This window comes from Aricia agestis, chromosome 6, assembly GCF_905147365.1.
Source record: "Aricia agestis chromosome 6, ilAriAges1.1, whole genome shotgun sequence".
Lineage (NCBI taxonomy): Eukaryota > Metazoa > Arthropoda > Insecta > Lepidoptera > Lycaenidae > Aricia > Aricia agestis.
Window position 1 is genome coordinate 18,291,121 of NC_056411.1, and position 22,347 is coordinate 18,313,467.

A 22,347-nucleotide genomic window follows, 5' to 3' on the forward strand; every position below is an offset into this window, starting at 1 on the left:
TTTAAAAAAAGGTTACTCTTTTAGCGCTGCTACTTTCACAGCGTACACTATATGGGGGCCCCACGCACACCCTATAGTATTATCACTTAAGTATTGTTACACCCTGTATATTGAAGAAACTTTGGGCAGCTCCTATTTGACATTTGATTTTCAATAACGTTACGATTACGTAGCTACAGGAACTTATGCTCTTCTTTTCATCTCTCTGTAAAATCGTCGCACGATCAACGATCAAATCACTGACCAAGTTTATCTAACATCAATATGTACACTGTATCACCAGTACGGCCCAACGCCGTTTCTACACCGTTGCTTCAACTTGTCCTCGGCGAACCCGGGGCCCCAGGGGAAGTTGCGGCCCCGGCCTCGCGGGGGCACCTTGCCGGGGACGGAGTGGGGCCTGTTGACGCACAGGCCGGGTTTGCAGCCCGGCTTGAGGGGCCGCCCGAACAGCGGGGGCGGCGTGAACCCGTCGAACACGTCCGGCGCGCAGCTGCCGCAACTCCAGTTGAAGTCACCTACGAGAGAAACAAGTTAATATTCTCTATAGCAAAAAGTTTATGAAAATAGCAAAGATAAAAATAGTTTTAGCGCCGGTGTCAGTGCCGGGATCAAAACAAAGAAAACGAAAATATACAGGGTGTAACAAAAACAAGTGATAATACATTAGGGTGTGTATGTGTCCCTATAGAGAGTTCACTGTGAAAGTAGCAACACTGAAAGACCAAAAAATTTTTTCACTTTTGTATGGCCAAGCGCCCGAACGTCACGAGTTTCCCCATACAAAAGTCACAAAAAAATTTGGTCTTTCAGCGCTGCTACTTTCACAGTGAACTCTCTATAAGGAACACATACACACCCTTAAGTATTATCACTTATTTTTGTTACACCTTGTATATAAAAAAGAATGTAAAATGTGGACAAAAAAACGTTTACAACTCGTCTAGAACAAAGCTTAACGGCCGTTCCCAATATTTGATCTATCTCTGGTTTTGCCCTACTAGAGATAGGAATAGCTCACAATTGACACTAATGTCTAATGTGAGCTATTCCAATCTCTAGTAGGGCAAAACCAGAGATAAATCAAATATTGGGAACGGCCGTAAATGAACTATAATATTATCATCTTCGAGTAAGATGATAAAAACAGCTGCTGAATTAATCAGAAACATAGTTTAATTAATGGCAGGTCAAAAACAGAAAAAATAAACTTTAAGTACGATGTAGTTACCTATCTTCTTCCTTAGCCAGCTTTATGACAAAAATATTGTATAAAAAATTCACATTTTTAGTAAAAGCTTAGCTAGAGAGGCATAGCACTATTACCGAGTATACGATGAACCAGAATATAAACAACCATAAAGATTGAATAAAAGCCCATCGATCATTATAATATTTATTCCGTAAGTCTACCATTTGGCCGTTACTGGAAGAATGCCATTACACTTTCGATTCTATTCACGTATGTAGTACATAACAAAATATATCCATTATAAATACATAATAACAAACCATTTGTTAAATTATATCGCACATTAAGGCTCAATTTCACCAACATCTGTTAAAGTTAATGCTCGAATTAGTATGATATTATCTCTCTCGTTTTTCATACTAAAGAAAGAGAAGACATGACATTTTAATAAGCCATTAATACTAACAGACGTTGGTGAAATTAGGCCTAAAGGTTCAATAGTATAGCGTATAATATATTGAAGTATCTCATAAATTCTGTTTGAAAAATAAACTTTTATTTCGCTTATTGTTTCGTTCCGTTTGTACCTTCTTTGTAACAATTCTCCTACACTAAATACTTTCTTCGTTCAAAAACTATAGAAAAACGGGTGAATACTTAAACGCCGGCCAAATTTTAAGGATGCGGATGCGGCATGGCATTATTTACAAAAGATATGGCATAATATGATAATATCATAAAATTATGTCATACTATTTTGTAAAGCGTTAAAAAACAACCCCGCGTACTCAAAGCCGTATGAATGTATAAATGCCCTAAATCTAAGAGTATCTCCTTCTCATTCCTCTCACAAGGACATGACTAACCAGATTTAAATATTCATCCGTAACATTTTCGACGTTAAAAAGAAAATATGTCTATAGACCGTTTCCATACAATCCATCTCAACATTTGGAATACACAAAAATAAAACAATATTTTTCCCTTCGCTAGTAGCAGTCTCGACAATTTTGAAATATACGTACTATAGTGTTTCGTAGAGGTAATTTAACAGGGTTATACAATTTTCGTTAAATATACGAGGTGCCTTAACGTGATTTAAAAAATTTCGAGTGAAAAACGTGAGTATATTTACACAAGTTAGAACTTACTACTGGAGTATGTTGAAGAAACATTTAAAACTCTAGGACCCATAGGACAAAATATAGAGTTAAATTTTACCGTAGGAGCGTTTTACATAAAGCGATAACTATATTCGATATCGCATCGACATTTCATGTGACGACAAAGTCACAACATAATATTTGAAGGGTACAAAGAACAAGGAATAACATATTATTTTAGCCTCATGTTGAAACAAACCATAATATGTGATAACGATATTGCACTGATATTTTATGTGAACATATTTAAAGACAACGAACTGTCTTTATAACATTTTATCGTCACGATATCGGACCCAATTATCGCGTGATATGAAAACGCTCCCAGGCGTTTTAAGCTGGGCTTACCTTGGTGATTTTATACACTTCATATTATAACCTCAAAACCTGTCGGTAAAATTTACAAAGACCAAAAGATACCTAACAATTACCTATGGACAAATTATTATAATTATACAACGAATATAAAGACTAATTTGGACATAACCAGTCAAATACTTATTCATCGTAACACTTAAATATCAACAAAAAATGTCGCTGAAACCTGTCTTGTCTAGTTCTTTTAGCCCATTATAATTTTTATATTGATATTTTCATCTCGAACATTTAGATATTTTCAAATCTCCGTCTTTTAAATCGTCTATACCTATTTGTATCCGATCGCTAAATATATGACTGAGGACATATTAAACTTATAACCTCTTATTAACAAAAATATTCACGATATGATGCTTTCTTTGTCTAACACTTTGAAAAATCACTTGACAGACAAGGACAGCACAAAGGATTAGTAAATATTTTTATTAACAGGGTTATATTCAAGTATAAACCTACTCAGATTAAATTAGATCAAATGTCATAAATCTAATACATTAAATACACATAATTAGGCACAGTTCACATTTGGAAACTAGTTCTAGCATTCTAGTCCTACGTCCGGCGTCCAGTGCGAAATCCGCCTTAGCTGCCACAAAATATCTGCGGAGTCTCACTGAACACACCAACAGGTAATACTCAAGATAGGTATTTATATTCTAAATTCAAGGGTGACAGTTCCAAAAATAAAATACAGCACCCCGCCAAAAATGTGTTCCTTACAAAAAAATTGACGATACAGTTTTACTAAAAACGAGTTATAAGAATAATCTAGAGCCTAAAGGTACGACGATATTTTTATTGCTATTTTGTCGATCCATTCGCACCCGCAGCCCGAAAATACTCTTGCAGATAATAGTATTTTAAAAAGATAAAACCGACTTCAAATTGTACGTAAATAAGAATTAAAATTCCCTATCTCAAAAACTACTGAACCGATTTTAATGAAACTTGCAGTATTCCCTAAGTTGAACAATACCTAGTACAACAAAAAAGGATTCACTTAAATCGGAGTTGCGGTTCAGGAGATATGCGTGCACAAACATAAAAACATACATACACTTTTGAAATTTGGCACATTTGTTCAGAAGCTGCTATAGATTAAAATATACAAAAACTGGACAGTTCTGGAAATATTACATACATACGCGTCGAATTGATAACCTCCTTTTTTGAAGTCGGTTAAAAACCATGACCAGCACCTTCTTGTCGTGAATTAAATTTTTAATTTCTGAGTTGCTATTTCAAGAACTCAGCGCTGTATCTTGTATTGTCTCTAATCTCTATATTTGTTATTTATTATATTTTATACAACAAAAATGTCTTCAAAAAGATCAATAGTTACCTGGATACTTTTTGCCAGGGTACTGTATTGCGACAAGCGCCATCTATTGATAAACCCTAACATCTTCCCTAGTAAACATTATCTGTACTAAAATAAACTATTGAAATGTAGACAATCGGAAAATGAGATTCTACTTCTATCGGTTAAAGCTAAACAAACATACATGATAAAAGCGCCATCTATTAATTATTTTATGAGCTTTGTCATCGCTTGCCATTTTTAAAGCGGACTACTTAAACGCCCTTCAATTTAATATCGTGATGATGTCATAATTGGGAATAATACATATTATACGTCACTCCTGTCTCAGAAGTACAATATATTGTCGGATTCATGACGTCACGAGCATTATCCAGTATACTGGGTTATATATCGGAACTCACGCCTGCGGTATGATATCACTTAGATGAAATTGACTATTGTTAGTGTGAAACAGCCATCTCTCAATTCACAAGATAATTCTCTATCACAATTTACAAGATGGCGGCGTTGGTTCTAATTTGGCCACGCGCAAAATCATCCTTTTAGGTCTGTTACTTTAAAGAGCGTTCGAGTAGCCGTTCGATACCGTATAGGAACATACATAGACAACAATAATAGACTTCGAATCATCTACAGAACATTCAAATCACCGATATATTGTCATTGTCGAGGACACAATATCATGATTATCACGTACAGTATCCGCTTAAAATACAATTCTAAAAGAAGCTCTGTGTGAGTATAGCCCGGTCACCGAACCGAACATTATTAATTCGGCCATTGACCAATCGCTACTCGTCTCTTTCACTCACGTGCGAATATGTATTTAACTATCTCTTCTCCATATGTTATAGATGCAATAGAAAAGTGATTTTAATTAAATAGCATGTCTCTTTAATTTAAGTGAGCAATAGCTTAACGGCTGAGCTGACATTTCGGTCGGATACTGTATCATGACAACCATTCGCTTTCCCTTTCATCTAGTCAAAAACTCTATGAACAATATCTAGTAACATCTTTAAAACAAAAACAACTTACATTCGTAGCCTTTATAGACACCTAAAACAATCGCTTACAAAACCTATACTAATATGAAATCTTGGAGATATTAGAAATGCAAAGTAGAGCCAGAGATATATGCTCATACTATTTTCAGAAAATGACGATGAAAAGAGAAAGGTAGATCTAGCTACGTAAAGTTGAAAAGAGAGGAAAATAGTGTAGATTGATTAACTATTACGAACACAACAAAACATCCATACATTTCTGTTACACAGACTAAACTATTGAGCACATTATTTGGTTCATAAGCACAATGCAGCTGCCAGCTATACCATCTGACATGTTTTCTGCGACACATCCACAAGGATCTTGTGGCACTTGGATAACAATATCATAAGGGTGTGGATGCACTGACTTCTATAAAACACTGGACAGGCGATCGCTATCAATAAAATGTTCCTATTTGAAAGTCACCATATTGGCGCTGATTGCTATATGAAAGCAGTAGTGAGTGTACTTGGAACTACTTTTTGCAAATGGCGGCTGTAATTTTCTATGTAATTAAGTTCACAGTACCCTTACCGTGGCGCTTCAAATCGGCACAAAAGATAGCTGTCATTTTGTACGGCATATCCAGTCCAGTGTATTATAGAGGTCAGTGGTGTGGATGAGAAACACCTGTCATGATTCTGACATTCTAACTGATATTCAAAATGACACCATATGCAAAATGATCCTCAGATGAAATTGACAGAGATTTAAATATGGCGGCGATAATGTCAAAGTGTCAAAACATCCTTGAAGGTGTGTATTGCATTATATTATGCCATGTAGAAACTTATTTCTGACAATGATCTTTCTTCAAAAACATGACTGACGGTATGCCTATAAAGAAATTGACTTTGAAACAACTTACACTAAGTTTATAAAGGCCGAGGTGTACTAAAATACTTTTTACTTGTAACTCATCACTTCCAGTAAGTTCGCACGTGCGCCAATATACAATGTGTCCCGACACCGGTGTCCGATCCTTTAATGTCATGATCTATGGCATATTTTATCGACAAATTGGCCCTCAAATTTGAGAGCATTGAGGTAAAGAATTTATTTAAGATAAAAACCTCCTTTATCTTTTTAAAACAAAAAAGAACCAGTTTAATGTGCTAGATTTTTCACAAAAAGCCATTAATTTATATATAAGCCATAAACTTTGGTTTTTCTATGTTTAATTCCAAGAAATTTATAACATATTGCCTGTGTGAGCGTAGTCCACAAGTTTAGCTATCAAATAAGACCTTTTTTATCTTCATAGGATATTTACATGAGAAGTAATGGTCAGATTAGTGTGAAAGTCCGAGAAAAACTAAAATGGCTGCCATTTTACAACCGTGAGAGAGAGAAAAAATTTGGGGGCCAATTTGTCGATAAACTATGCCATAGTAACATCATTAAAGGATCGGACACCGGTGTCGGGACACATTGTATGTTGAAGTGCGAAAGAGATGCACATATCTATTTCTCACATATTCGAGTACCACCGACCTATACGCAAAACATAACAACGCTATATCTAAGCTACATAATATAATACATTATTCACATCAATTCATTGTAAGTGGAAACATCATAAGTACTCGCACTGTAAAGGTGGCTTTCCGATCTTTACCGCAAACGACCGCGACCGAATAAAATTCAAATAAAATGCCACTTTACTAGCTATAGTCCGCGCGGAACTAGTTGACCGCGCCTTAGGTATGTAAGCGGTGGGACGGAGAGGCGGGGCGCTCGATTTTGACAGTTCTGGCTAGTTTAGACAAAACGCACAAGAGATTGAAATAGCAAGATGAGTCCGCCGATAAAAAGATAATCTAAAGAAATAATATTCAAAGTGCGTACGTTTTTTAAAAAACGGATTCTGATCAATAATTGTCTTTAATTTATTATTTTCAATACTTGAATAATAATTATTGTTCACGATATCTCGAGATTGGTGGTCACTTTCTAATCTCATGTGCTTTGCGAGCAGCAAGCAACCCCCCTAGCCCCCAAAGCCCCCTCACCCCTGTCCCCACATAAGGCGCGGCCAACTAGTTCCGCGCGCACTATAGGCTGTAGGTTTCATTTTCTACCGAAATTGGTCTAGAGACCCACGCCGCCGCTGCTTTGTAGTGGCGTAGAGCAAAGTGAAACCTATAGCCTATATCATAAAGTGGCATTTTATTTGAATTCTTGTCGGTCGTGGTCTCTCGCGGCAAAGTTCGAAAACTCACCTTATGAGTAACAAAGAGAGTGTTACTATTTGAATTATTAATTCAAATACAACGTTATAAGGCATCATTATTAAAACTAATAATTAACGTCATTATTATTAAAATATTAATAAACAATTTGTTTACGCAGCTCTGTCTTTTGACGCGAATTTTTATACACATTATAGAAATCGCTGTGAATAGAGGTTATTATATGTACTTCGAATCCTAAATATCTACGCATTGAGAAGTCAACACACAGAGCCGCATCAACAAACTTACAATCAAATTAGTATCCTATTGCTATATCAATAAAGGTACATTTCCTAACGCCGTGGTGTCCATATTCTATCCGCAAATACATTTCTTTTAAATAGACAACCTTATAATCTTATTACCGAGCACAATAACTAGTAATAGTCTTATAATTATTGTTATTAAAGTTACTAAAGGTCAATAGCTACGACCTACGCCCACACTGTGCCTTTTTTGTTCATTAAGGGCATGCATCATAGCGCAGCCAACAGCACACGTGAGACATGCCCGCGACGCATGCCTTCTGACCGTATCCGAAACTTTCGCTTTGTTCTTTTTTTTCTGGAATTTCTTATGATCAAATAAGGCGCACATATTTCACCAAGTAAAATGTTCTCGTCGCACATGTTACAATAAGCTGACAGATACTGCAACTGAACAAAAAGGACAATGTTGCCGTTGCGTTCGTTGACGCATTCAATTATTGATTGAAAAGAAGATGACGAAAATTGCAGATGAAAGTACACAGTGTGGACATAGCTAATGTGTATTAAAAGATATTGTATCAGATGCAAGACAGAAAAAAAGTGTGGCATTCGGGAACTGCCGCGGTAAAGCTATTGCATAGCATTTGGGGTGTTAGGTTTTTTTGTTACAAAATTTCTTGATTCGGTCGCCGCGCTTAAAGCCCGCAATAAAAGCTATGCACTATATCTTTAAAGGAATTCAGAAAAAACCATTTGGCATGAATGAGTCCTAAGACGCTAGAAAGGTTACACACAGCTGATTTCAATTGGTTTAGATTCATAAAGTAATAATATAATGTATTAAAATTATTCTGAAGTGACCAATTTGCTTCTTGCCAATTGTACTAGTCACTATGCTCGTCAACCATTATAGTATATTAATAAATATGACATAATATGACTATATAACATTCTTACAGTAGTAGACGAAGCCGCTAGGAGTATAACATGGGAGAGGGTCGCTATATGCAAAACACTTATAATTTTTGGTGTTGTGGTATGGCTTGTAAAATTTGCAACATTTTTTCATGTAACCTAACATATAAATTATACATATCTTAATCATCTTTTAAATCCGTGAAAGAGGTTTTATAATACAGTGTGATACAAACAAACTAACCGACTAGAACAACTTTGGAAAATTGAGTGTAGAATCCGCTAAAATGTTTATTAAATTTTTAAGAAGTGTGTCCTGAGGGGTGTACTTATATATATTTTTGACCATAATGCTGTATGTCGGTTGGTCCCAAAGATATTATAATTTCAATACATTTCAAGTTCGAGTCTATGATCTGTGTAGGGATAAAACGTATTTTTATGTGTGTGATTTTTTTTTCGTATTTCGTATTCGGATATTTCGGTAAAATGTCAATGACATAAACCCTAAAAAGGTGGACCCTAAAAAATATGGAGCCAGAGAAACAGAGATGATACAGTTAATTACAACAACATAGTTAGAAAACCAAAATGCATTGATCTAACTGTCGATCGTGTATCTTGATACGACATCTAGATAATATTTAAAAATATAGGTTTTTTTGAATCACATAACAAACATACCTAACACTGTAACCACATCACCAGGAATCCACAACACCAAAGCAACGCAAGTCCAAGCCTAAATCCTCGAATCGTTTAGGCGGAATTTCTTACAGTATACCCCTTTTCAAAACGGACGGTGGTGTACGTATGATGGCTGGTACGTGGTGGGGAAGTGGCGGTAGCGGTGGGAGTGGGGATGTGAGTGAGGGTGGGAGTGGGAGTGGGGGTGGGGAAGGGCGTAGTCGGAGCGGTGCAGCATGTCGAGCTGGTCGAGGCTGTGGTGGCGCTGCGGCAGCGGCACTTTCCGGGCAGCGTGCGGAAGTTTATTGGTACAAATACACTGGCATAGATTAAGATTTAAAATATTATTATTCACTTATCTTTGCATCAGTATTAGACGTCAATTAGATTACTGCAAAATTAGTCCTCGATGATAATCATTGAGATCAGTACACTGTGCAAGAACCATAGAAACTCAAAAAACCTGCACGTCCGGCAGGACCATAAAACTTAGATTTGTATTTTTATTCTATGTGTGTTCCGCACACTTACAGTATATTTGCTGGTTGTGGCTTGTGTAATTCGAATTGGATAGCTTGGTAGTAGCCACTCAAATAACGCCATATTGCACTAGCCACAAAAACTATGTATAGTTTCGGAACACACACTTTGCAGTTGAAGTGTCACAGCTGCTACTGTGACCTATTTTAAAATATACTGTATACTATTACTAAAGGAGTATGTATATGAATTACTTTTACACACTGATCGTTAAAACATAGTATAGTGTGCAAGTTACCTCTGTTATGGTGGAAGCCTGCCGCCCAGCCCGCGTAGTACGCCGCCTTCTGCTTGCCGTGCTCCTCTGCCACCTGTATTCAGTTCCAAATTAAATATAGAGAGTAATTTACAAGTGGCAAATAAAAGGTAAAAAACGGCCATACAAGCGATATTTTTAGGTTAAAAGATTTTATCGATTCGAAAAAAAAATTAACACATTGATAAATATCTTTTTACACGGTAACGTAAAAAGATTACCAACAACGAGAACAACAACTAAAAACCTGTTTTTAGTTGTTGGTCACGTTTTTTAGTTTGGTTTTGGTTTTTTATTTTGGTTTAGTAACGAGGAGTTTTATAGTTTGGTTCGAAAAGTTTGAATCGAATGACAGTTGTCGATATATAATTTACCACCAAAGGGACGGTAGGGTCTTTCGGTTCAGACTGACATATTATGACAGCTATATCGTAATATTTGGAAGCCATTTCGTGACATATGACAGCTGTTTGATACGATAGACCCAACGGCTACATAGCGCCATAAAACCCTCATCGAAATGAAAACGAAATCATTTTGACAAAGGATCTAAACAAAAAAAATGCAAATAAAAAACAAATGATGGTGTGTGCGTGCGCACCGTATCCGCGTGCGTGTCGCTGTGCAGGCGCGGCCGCGCGCTGTACGCCACGCCCGCGCGCACCGGCTAATTTCGCCCCGCCCCCCCAACACCCCGCCCCCCGCCAATCGGCCGCATGCAACAGAAACTCACTTGTAGATACAACACACACACTATTGTATGAATTGTGTATATTTTATACATATGGGAAAGAAATAACGCATGCTCGTAGAAAACAAGATAGAAATGAAACATGTTGAAGACTGAAGTTTGATTATGATGTAATGCAACAGAGGAACACCCCAATTCGTTGACTGAAATAACTTCTTGTAACATCTATACTAATATTATAAAGCTGAAGAGTTTGTTTGTTTGAACGCGCTAATCTCAGGAACTACTGGTCCGATTTGAAAAATTATTACAGTGTTAGATAGCTCATTTATCGAGGAAGGCTATAGGCTATATTATTATATATTATTAAGCTAAGATCAATTGGAGCGAAGAAACAGAGTAAAATGTGGAAAAAACGGGGAAAATTATATGAAATTGCTTATTATCTTAAGGACTACACATAAAGAATAGACCACGTGAAGGTACATAGGTTATTTTTTTGCAAAAAATGTACGGTTTCCGTGAAATTCCTAAATTATACGGGCGAAGCAACGCGGAACATCTAGTTATTTGAATATTTTGTTATACAATCATTTCCATATTCATCACCGAAGATTACTGATTCAAAGTGGCTGAAAACTATAGTTTGTGCGTTTTATGATGATATGCGTGACACATTATAATTGACAATAGTAGGGAAGTTACCTAACAAAAATTAATCGATAGTTTAAAAATATCGAATCACTTCGTGAATGAATTGCAATCGAAATTATCGATTTCGTACTGACATTTCAGTGGTGCCGGCGATTTAAGATGGCCGCCCTTTTATATCGATTTGATTTCGATTCAACAGAGTCAATCTCTATTGACATAAGTTCCGTTTCATGCATATGACATTTTTCAAATGTTTTCGTTACAATAATTTTATACTCCTATTTCACAGTTAATATTTATAATTTTTATTAATAAGTTAGCATTTAGCATCTTTTCATTTTTATTCATTTACAATTATAGGAAACATTGTTTTTTTTGTTTTCTTGTAAAAAAAAACCCCGTAGCAAGGAACATGAAAACTGTCACCCATATCATGTTAGAACGCACAAACTATAGTTGGCTGTTCTAAGTGGCTGAAAACTAGGTTAGTCTTCCACGGTGCTTTTCTCGCGTAACTTTCTGCCGCGCAATGTAAAACTCTGGAACGAACTATCACCAGCAGTATTTCCGGACCGATACGACCTGCAAACCTTCAAGAAGAGAGCGTATTCCCTCTTAAAAGGCCGGCAACGCACCTGCAGCTCTTTTGATGTTGCGAGTGTCCATGGGCGACGGAAGTTGCTTTCCATCAGGTGACCCGTTTGCTCATTTGCCCCCTATTTAATAAAAAAAACTACTGATACACACCTTAACACACAGCGGCTCCGTACCGCCTTCCGGTATGACGTTGTTGAGCGCCGCTATCGCCTCCTGCGCCTCCTCGCGCTTGTCGAATCTGAAAACACATTTAATACCAGCTATTACATAAAAGACTAGCCGTCCCGGCAAACGTTGTTTTGCCATAAAATGATTTTCTCTGTTTTCCTGCTTTTCTCTTGAAGTTTTTTCTGATTTTTTCTTTCTATAGACCTCACGGAGCCTGAGACCTTTCCAACGAATGCAAAACCGTGGAAATCGGTTCGTGCGTTCTGGAATTATAGCGTCAGGATGGAAACTGACTTATTTTTATATATTAGATATGAGTTTGAACTACTAAAATGTCGCTAGCAGATAATTCCACTGCGCAAGAAACGAGAAGTAAAATAAAATATATTTTACTTTAGACAAATGTTGCTCCGGGAGTTCTGTTACATAAATAATAACCGTCCTGTTAGGCTGTTATACACAAAGCAGTATGTGTTTAAGTCTATCAAAAAAGTGACAACATCGTAGTGTCATCCCTTTCGAATCAATCTAAGAAAAAAGGGATGACACTACGATGTTGTCACTTTTTAATTTCTTCACTTTTTTGACGGACTATACAAAAAATACTCAATACGCATCTCACAAAGGCCACAGGACGCAGCATGAATTACTTAGAGTACGTGTTTAACGAAAACCACGGCCCTCGTTATAGTATTGCTTATATCGCGCAATATTTGTCATACAGAACGCAGTATCAGTTAGTACTAACCAGTAACCTGAGCTATACGGGCTGCCATCACCTAAATTACCTTCGCCGGGCTGACACGACAAAAATCCCGGACATTTAGCCAAAATGTGGTTATTTCCCCCGGACACCAATTAAAAATATTTACGAATAACGCTAATTTTTGGCTACTACCTCTTTCGTTACCAAATACTTGTATTTGTAAAAATCTGATTAACTCATGTCCTTGAAATCGTAGTACTTGTATTAGTTCAGAGACGAAACTGAATATTAATATGCTTAGTGAGTTTTCTTTTTTATTGCTGCATGACTAAAAACTTAAATTTCTCTCAACAAAAGTGTCCGGATATCACCCAGACACTTTTCAAAAACCCAGCCGGACGGTCCCCGGACTCCGGGGAAATCCGGACGGATGGCAGCCCTACCTATACCTATATTTTACCGGAAAGAAAAAAAAAGAGAAAGAGAAAAAAATATTGAGTATGAGTTTGGCAGGACAGTGTGAGTTACACGTACCTAACAAAGGCCACGCCCCTCGGCGTGCCATTACTCTTGTCACGCAGTATATGTTTCTGGACGATCCGCCCGTACTTGCCGAAGATGGTCTCGAGCTGCTCCTCCGTGATAGCCCGGGGGAGGTTCGTCACGTACAGATTCGTTTCCTTTATGTCATCACCCGATGGCCGCGCGTACGATACCTGCAAGTAGATGAACAGGTATATAAAATATATCATGTACTGGTACAACTTTAAAATCGTTGTAAAACCTATTGTGTATTACTCGCTAATGTTGTTAAAATAATATGATTCTACAAATACTTCTAAGATCTTTGTTCATACCTTTAGTCTTTTATTCCGCAGCTGGTAGCCGTTGAATGTCTCTATCGCTCTCGCGGCGTCCTCTTCTCTCGTGAAGTTCACAAAACCGAACCCGTAACTATAACCAGTCTGAAAACCACCAATAAAATTTATATTCCCCATGTGACTTTATTAATTTTTGAAGTAATTATGTTACTTACTATACCTTATATTTTTAAATAGCATTTATTTACAAGCGCCCAGAAAAATGGTGATCTTACATGCAGTACGTACATATGCGTACACAAGGACGTATTTACGTATATACGTACGTGCGAGCCCGCAACTGCGTACGTATGTACGCGCACACAAGGACGCATTAACGTATACACGTACGTGCGCACCCGCAACTGTGTACGTACGTGCATCCTATACACGCAGCACGTATGAGCGCGTACACAAGGACGCATTTACGTATACACGTGCGTATACGCCCGCTCACAAGTGCGTACCGACCTTGAAATCCTTCATGACCCTGCAGCTCTCTATGGGTCCGATGCTCATGAACATTGCGTACAGATCCTTCTCCGTCATGGTCTGCGGGAGGTAGTTGACGATGAGGTTGGTGCGGGCCCCGTCCCCCGCCGCCGACACCCCGCCCCCCTCCGACATGCTGCCCCAACAGCGCCCGCCGATCGGCCGACGGTATTGGTGGGCTATTTGCTGGAAATACAATGAAATTATAAAATTATATACTACTACTATACTATATAGTAATGTCAAATGGTTCCTGTAAACTACACACAATACGGCCTGACAGTAATTTAAGTTCGAACTTGACTGGCCACGCTCCCGTGTGTCTAGATTAAAATGTCAGTTAAGTAGTATTATTTCCATTAAAATGGAAATAAAAAAGGGAGATTGAAGAGTACAATTGTAAATACATTTTAGATGTTTTTTTTTTTTTTTTTATTATAAAATTGGGGCCGTCTATAGACTGTTCGTCCATATCCTTTTTTTGTTATTTTATTATTTAGATTTTTCGCACCAAGGATAATTGAAATAATATTATGAATTTTAATTAATTGTGGTCCATCACGCCATGGACACTTTTTTTTTTTTGTTTTTTTTTTTAATATATATATATATATATATATATATATATATATATATATATATATATATATATATATATATATATATATATATATATATATATATATATATATATATATATATATATATATATATATATATATATATATATGTGTGTATATGTATATTTAATAGAATAGAGTATAATATGTTATACATATAATAAATAAATATATACATTTATTGTTTTATAAATTGCATAATAATAATATTAATGTTTTGAACGGTGAGGTCCCAGTCGGTGTGGCGGCCAGTAGATCCGACATTTTCCGATTTCCTTAGATTTTATGCTGCTCTACCCTTTGCCTTTAGATGTTGTGACATTGGCTTGGTGGAGAGGGGTCACTCAAGCTGGGTGGAGTTTCTAGGTTGTTAAAAAGACATCGTTCTGTGTCGAATCTACCCGCCATGTGGCTTAGGACTTTATCGTTCCTGTCTTTTATAGCCATTTTTATATTATAATCTCTTATGTGTTCGGTTGACACCTCCGTGGCTCTTTTTATGAAGCTTGCCACAGCGTCTCCATCAGTGTCAGTGTAATAGACACAGGTGTTAGTGTGCCGGGATATGGCTACAACTGCATGAGGAACGCTGTCATGGATTGCCAGCTTTCGGGACTTGGTCTGTATGATGATCACCGAGGGACTCGTTAATCCCTGAGCTTCATGGATTGTGAGGACGCGAGAGTCCGTTCCCGATCCATAGCCTGTATTAGTGAGGGCTGCTTTCTCCTCTTGTGTGTGGACAAGATACAGGGTATTTAGATTGGTTTTAGGTATTCTCGCTCCTGAATACTTCATTAGCTTTAGGGACCGCACTATTTCCTTCGATGAATAGATGTTATTATAGACCATGCTTAAGGCGTATGCCACATCCATAGGGCTCCTGTGTGTGCAAGACAACTCCTGGGTGATGCTGGTTACCAGGTTTGGACGAGTGTAATTAAGTTTAAAGAGGTTTTCACGCTCTATAAACGGGAGTTGGTTAATATCTCCAATGAGGATAACATCGTTGGCGCCTGTTAACTGATTCGCCATGACGATTGAGCCGAAATGGTTCATGAGGGCCTCGTCAACTATCAACCTTTTGTAGGTTTCTTTTGTCCCATTTACCAGCAAAGAGGCCATGGTACGAACTTTATCTTTAACTTTGTTGCCAGTTCGTAGCGATAGCCTTTGCTTTAGATCCTCGGCTGCTTTGATTGTCGTTGTTATTATAACGTCTGTTTCCTCATTGAAGTTATTAATGATCCAAGTTGTCTTCCCACATCCAGGAACCCCATTGACCCACGAGTAGTTGATAGGTTTCGCGAATATATCCCAGTCCATGCTGGATTCGGGGTCCCCAGATAGGACTTCTGCCATTTCTAGTATCCTGTCTTCCAGCATTATTCTGGTACATTTCGCTATTACCACTATTGGATCCTCAGATTTTGTGATAAATTTGAGAGTTCCCGTGCGTTTTGTCTCATCCTCGTCCAGAACCACGAATCCGCAGTCGGCACTTAACGCCGCCATATACTGCCGTGATGTGATGTGGTGCTGGTTATCTCAGGTGATAACAGTCAAACCATTGAACAAATAGCTAATAACATCTTGGCAATTGTTTCGGAATGGGGGCTGGAAAACAAACTTCGTTTTGCACCGCAAAAGACCAACGCGATGTTAATAACAAATAAACGAAAATATGACACCCCCAACATTCACATGGCTGACGTTAGAATCCAATTAGTAAATGAGAACATTTTAGATGTTATAGTAGTTACTACTTGTAATATTTATCGTTTATTTTTCGGATACCTACACTAGAATAGGTATTCAAGATTTTTTTAATCGCAACCGAAAATTTTCAGTTTAAGCATATTTCCGTTAAATTGAATAGTTAAGTATGTGTGTATCACACATATGTCTTTGCATTTATACTGCAATGTTTCTAGAAGGATCACGTACTTCCATGATCGACATACATTTTTCATCCCATTGTTTTCTTCATCGCTTCGATAATAAGGTCGGTCGTAAGTTACAAGTTAGTGGCAATTGCGACAAACATTTGAATAAGCCAAAAAAAATCAGGCCAAGTGTCAGGCCGACCGTGACACAGCTCTCGAACCACTCCACCCGCCTTTGTACTACGACGGAGTCAGCGCCGACTTGTAACCCAAAAACTATCAAAAGATTCCCTACTACACCATATCGATATAACCGACGGAAGCAATTAAAGACTGCTATAAATATTAGTAGGGGAGGGGAAGGTGCTAATTTTGTAGTCACTCGAGCGTCATGGAGACCTAGTAGGTTTTTTACATTAGGTAAAACTGATTTTAAAAAAAATAAGAGCATTTTTTATTTTAGCGGTGGGTTCAGAAACTGCAGCCATTTTAAAGTTTTGAAAAAGAAAATATATCCAGAAAATTGCTTATTCAGGTTAATTATAAATATATTTTAGACAACAAGGACTAAATCATTTATTAGTAGTGCAAAATAAAATATCTGCGAAGCACTAGGAAAATATTAAGCTTTATTTTTTTTAATTTTAAAATGTCCCTACAGGCTTACCTAAACTTTGAATCGTCAGTGCTTTATATGGAAGCTTCTTTGGGTATACTATTTTTTGTGTGTAATGTAAACATTATCTTAATCTGACAGATCATTTCAATATTTTAAAAAAACATTACAATATTTAAAAAAAAATTAACCCACCATGTGAAAAATCTGATTTCTATACCATGATATCTAGACACATGTCGGAAGCCAATAATCCCCTCTTCCCCTCCCCAACTATATTGATGACTTTACTTGAATAAAAATAACAAGGCATAGAATTCCAGACAAATTTTAATATTTTTTTAAATTATTTTGTATCTCGATGCGTTGTTTGAATTTAAGACGCCACAAGTTCGTTGCGCCATACATTCTTTTGCATTAAATATCCTATGTCCTTTCCCAGGACTCAAAGTATTTCCATACCCATTAAACTCGGTTGAGCGGTTTAAGCACAAAGAAGACGCATTTACTGTATTTACTATTATTGTAAATATACAGTAAATGCGTATGGATTCTTAGTAGGTATATTCTGTATTCATCAACTACCTGCCCGCACTGCCTCTTTTCAGTAATCAGGGGCCGTACCACGAAACCGTTTTGAGACTCAAACAATCGTACGAGAATGCCGCATCCTACTCTAACAAACGAGAAATGACGTTGTTAGAGCAGATCGCGGCATTCAGGTTCGATTGTTTGACTCTCAAAACGGTTTCGTAGTGGGCCACCAGTACCGTATTCAAGACTTTATTTCATCTTATTTAATTAGATTTTAGGGTATTTTTATAATATTTACTATTAGTGTTTATCTCCAAATCAAGTAAGTATGTATATCATTTTGTTTTTTCATACATCTCAAACAAAAACATTTTACCGAACCTCGCCGAACAAAAACTAGAATATAGTAATAAAACATGCCCCCACTTCTTACGGTAGACAGCTACAAGGGGCTTTGGCGGCCGGCCAACGCAAATGGAAGTAACTTCTTAAATCTTAACCTAACGCGTTGTTACAGTTCATTATGTATTGCAGTGTCATTAGTGCCAACATAACGAAATTATTGACACACGAACCCCTGTGTTGAGCACGTACCTACTTTACGACTGTACATGTACACGCTATAGCGCGCAAATCGTTTTTTTTTTTTTGGGTTCCAAAAACGGGACCCTATTACTAAGACTGCAATGTCTGTCCGTCTACACGTTGAGATACAGGCTGGATACAGTCCAGCCTGTATCTCAATAACCGCTATAGCCAGACTTCTGAAATTTTCACAGATTGTAAACATACATATATCTGCTGCCTATAAAGGTACGCTCTATAAAGGTATGAGGGTACGGAACCCTTCTGCGCGAGTCCAACTCACACTTGGTCGATTTTATTTCAATCGTTTAAAAATCGATTCATTTGTTTAGAATCTATGACGCCATAATACGTCATTTAAAACTAATAAGACATTTTATTTGCATCAAGCCAAATGAGTTCAACTTTAAAAAATCAGCCAAGTGCGAGTCGGACTCACGCACTTAGGGTTCCGTACCGTAGGGTTAGGTGTTAGGTATAGACGTAAAATAGGCCAAGAATTGTGTTTTTGTATGAGACTTACCCTTACATTTTTATTTTATTTAAATATTATTATTAATTATTAAAGTAGACATGTAACTAAGGCCTTTATGAAAATTTCAAGTGCCTGTTGCCATTATTGATAACGAGCAATAAAGGCCAAAAAAATATTTTTTGTTGTATGGGAGCCCCCCTTAAATATTAATTTTATTTTGTTTTTAGTATTTGTTGTTATAGCAGCAACAGAAATACATAATCTGTGAAAATTTCAGAAGTCTAGCTATAGCGGTTATGGAATTACAGCCTGGAGACAGACAGACAGACGGACAGACATCGAAGTCTCAGTAATAGGGTCCTGTTTTTACCCTTTGGATACAGAACCAAAAGGAAAATTTATTATGCCACCATAAGATATTGACTATCAACTAGATCAGGAAGCTGAAAAATCAGAATGTAGCCTATTTGCAAAATCTATGTCTCATAAAGTATAGAGACCTAAAATAGTTCAGTAATAAGTAAAGTCAAGAACTTACAAGATTATAAGTTATGTAAGATCTCCTTTTACACTATGAACACTTATTTTATTATATTATACTACAAATCTTAGAATTGTTTTATAATTAAAAATAATTAAAATTAAAGATGAAAAAAGCAACTTTTTACATGAAACACGCAACAAAAACTAAGCCATCCTGATTTATAATCTAATAGGTCATGTTTTAATTTCCAAAATGTTTTGTTCTGTTTTTAAAATTGTTATAAATTCGGCATCTGAACAGGGTGGGCTGAATGGACAAGGAAATAGCCAAACAAAACGGATGATCCACGAATCACATGGACTTAGTACTAGTGCAATACGTGGTATAAGTTCTTAATTTAAATTTCAGAATAATAGGACTGCCAAAAAAAATTAAGAAGGGTTTTCATCTATAAAAAAACCTAATATTATAAATGTGACAGTCTGCAGGTCTGTCTGTTAACACTTAAACTGCTAAACTGATTTTGCTGAAATTTGGTGTGTGCAGGTCTGTCTGTTACCACTTAAACTGCTAAACTAATTTTGCTGAAATTTGGTATGGAGCATAAAGTTAATATACCTAGCGGAATAGAGAAACAAAGGCCTGAGCAAGAGAGATGTCACTATCAGTAACACTGCATGGTAAAAAGAGAAGTGTGATACATGACAGCAACACTCTTTTTTTGACGTCCAGTCGGAACCTGCCACACATTGACAATTTAATCTCATAGAAATCATGTTCAATCATGCTTGTGTAAGTGTATACATACACATATTTTTACACACAGATGAAACCAATTTCGGTTACGTTTGACAGCTCGAGATTGTTGCTCTATTCCCTTAGGTATATTAACTTATAACGTATGCAGATACTGTGAGTCCCAGTAAAGGAGATATACAATACTTTTTATCCTGAAGAAAACTACGGTTCCATCACAATAAACGAATGTTGGTGCAAATGATATAAGAACACAAAATCAGAGTGATAGTCTCGCTAAACCTTGAGAGCAGCTAAACCGATTTGGCTAATTTTAGTATTGAAATATTCGGGCAAGTCCAGGGAAGGTTTATATTAGGAAAAAAAATGATAAAAAGTTCAATGAGTCATCTAGTTACTAGATTCTAGTATATAAAATAGAAGTATTACTCACATTCTCTATGGGGTTGAATCTGACATTTTCTATTGGATTGAACCCTCTGTCCCAACTGCTGATGGGGGTGCCCCCAAACAGGTACCCTGGGTATCTCTCACCCATTTTCTTCTATTACTCTTCCGTGTTAATCACTTAATATAAATTTAACTTAACTACTATACTAGTTCCATCATCTGCTCCGCCAGTTAAATCTATATTTGACCATCTGCAAAAAAATATAGCATTATATTTATGACCAGTACTGTTTTTGTACTTAAATAACTTCTGTTTAGTGTTTTCTTGCTGTTTTTGGTATTTAAAAAAACTAATGGGTAATTTAAATTACATTGCAAGTTACACATTTTAATTTGCATGACATTCAATTCTTCGATGGTGGATTCTTGGAAATCTATTGTTATTCTATTGTCTCGCTCACCGGCTCTATATTATGTATATATAGAAGTAGTTTTAATTGCCTTTTTCTGCATCATAGCCGAGCCATATCTAAGTTAATTAAGATACGTAATTTTAAAAAAATATTGTGTTACTTCATACTTGTAATAATTTAAAAATATGATATACCTAGCATTATTTTTAACTGTTACTTGTATTTTACTCACAAATACTCTTTGTATTTTACTATTGTAAAAAGGAAATATTTAAATCAACTTTTTCAATTCATTTTATTATGAAATTTTGTGACTTGCCTTGTGGTTTAGACCATAGCTAAAACATAAGTGATGACCTTTCTATGAATCTAGTGGGCTATGATTTATAAGTAGGTTGCCAGGTGAGTCACGAAAAAATACTGGACAACCAAATGCGGGAGGTGTTGTTTGTATGGTAGGTCGCAAAAATACAGTTTTTTATATTATTATTGCGGTCATAAAATTGTGGCCGCCATATACTATAACTTACATAACGAAATAAAAGGTAGGAGCTTCTAATAAAATAAAAATAGGTACCAGTAATACAGACTTTTCTCAAAATACCGGACATTGTTCTGTCTGGTATGACCGTTTATTTTTTACCGGACAGGCCTCGAAAATACCGGACTGTACGCTTCGGTCGGTCAATTCCTTTTAGTTTTAATTTCTTAAAAATATAACTAATTCTGAAGACTGAGCATTGATGAGCTATGTTAATTTTTTCCACATTAAAAGCTAAAAAACTAAACTGCAGTACGCTTTTATCTCAATTTACTACGACAAATAATTATTAATAATATTTAAAAACAATGTGTTATTGATTTCTTCAATTAGGAATCCATACAATAAGACTACGACAACAGACAAAACAGCACATACTAATCAGATGAGTAAAGTTTAATTTTAATATAAATTAAATTTTAAGTGCAAACCTGTGTAATGAAATAAACGTTTATTTTTTATTAAAATGAAATGTTTGAAAATACGAGCTACATATTTTATGTTACAGAAAGAGTAGATAATACTTACATATACAGTAAACAGCTATTTAATGTGTTTATTTTACTTCCAGTAACGCGGTGTTATAACATTTATAATTAAAATTATTTAATTTTAATGCTGAAAATTGGAAAATGGATAAAATCACAGGATAAAATCTAGCAAGCCAAAATTTCAGTGTCAAATATTTTTATGTCATTAAAATTTCATAGACAATAATGTATGGCTTTATGTTTATTTTATGCAGCAAAGAACAAACTGTCAAAGTTAAAACTGTCAATAACAGAATATTATATAATACGGCAAAACACAATCTGAACAAAAAAATGTGTTCGCACTTCGCTTACCCTAGACCTCAGAACCCCTAGACTCTTATTAATTCTGAATTACGTAGGTTACACGATCAGTTTCATTCTGATCCATCAACCTGGTA

At 36.3% G+C, this 22,347-nt stretch overlaps 1 protein-coding gene across 3 annotated transcripts; it reads right to left on the minus strand.

Annotated features, from left to right (window-relative positions):
- LOC121727825 (sex-lethal homolog) lies at positions 1-22,092 on the minus strand. 3 transcript variants are annotated; one of them, XM_042115845.1, is made up of 8 exons: positions 21,945-22,092; positions 20,506-20,713; positions 14,096-14,302; positions 13,622-13,729; positions 13,299-13,480; positions 12,041-12,128; positions 9,931-10,003; positions 1-518 (listed from the first exon to the last, which is right to left on the minus strand). In XM_042115845.1, the coding sequence occupies exons 2-8, from the start codon at positions 20,608-20,610 to the stop codon at positions 277-279; spliced, it is 1,005 nt and encodes a 334-aa protein (XP_041971779.1). In that variant the 5' UTR covers positions 20,611-20,713; positions 21,945-22,092; the 3' UTR covers positions 1-276. The 3 variants fall into 3 exon arrangements, with proteins under 3 accessions (XP_041971779.1, XP_041971781.1, XP_041971780.1); XM_042115846.1 differs by lacking the exon at positions 1-518 and adding an exon at positions 9,121-9,431; XM_042115847.1 differs by lacking the exons at positions 20,506-20,713; positions 21,945-22,092 and adding an exon at positions 19,371-19,500.
- Positions 22,093-22,347: the final 255 nt, after the last annotated feature.

Coding starts and splice junctions, on each gene's coding strand:
- LOC121727825 (XM_042115845.1), bottom strand. CDS start 20,610: ATGGGTGAGAGATACCCAGGGTACCTGTTTGGGGGCACCCCCATCAGC. Junction 12,129..13,298: donor AGGGGCGTGGCCTTTGTTAG/GTACGTGTAACT, acceptor ATGTGTTTTCAG/ATTCGACAAGCGCGAGGAGG. Junction 10,004..12,040: donor CGGAGCCGCTGTGTGTTAAG/GTGTGTATCAGT, acceptor AACTGAATACAG/GTGGCAGAGGAGCACGGCAA.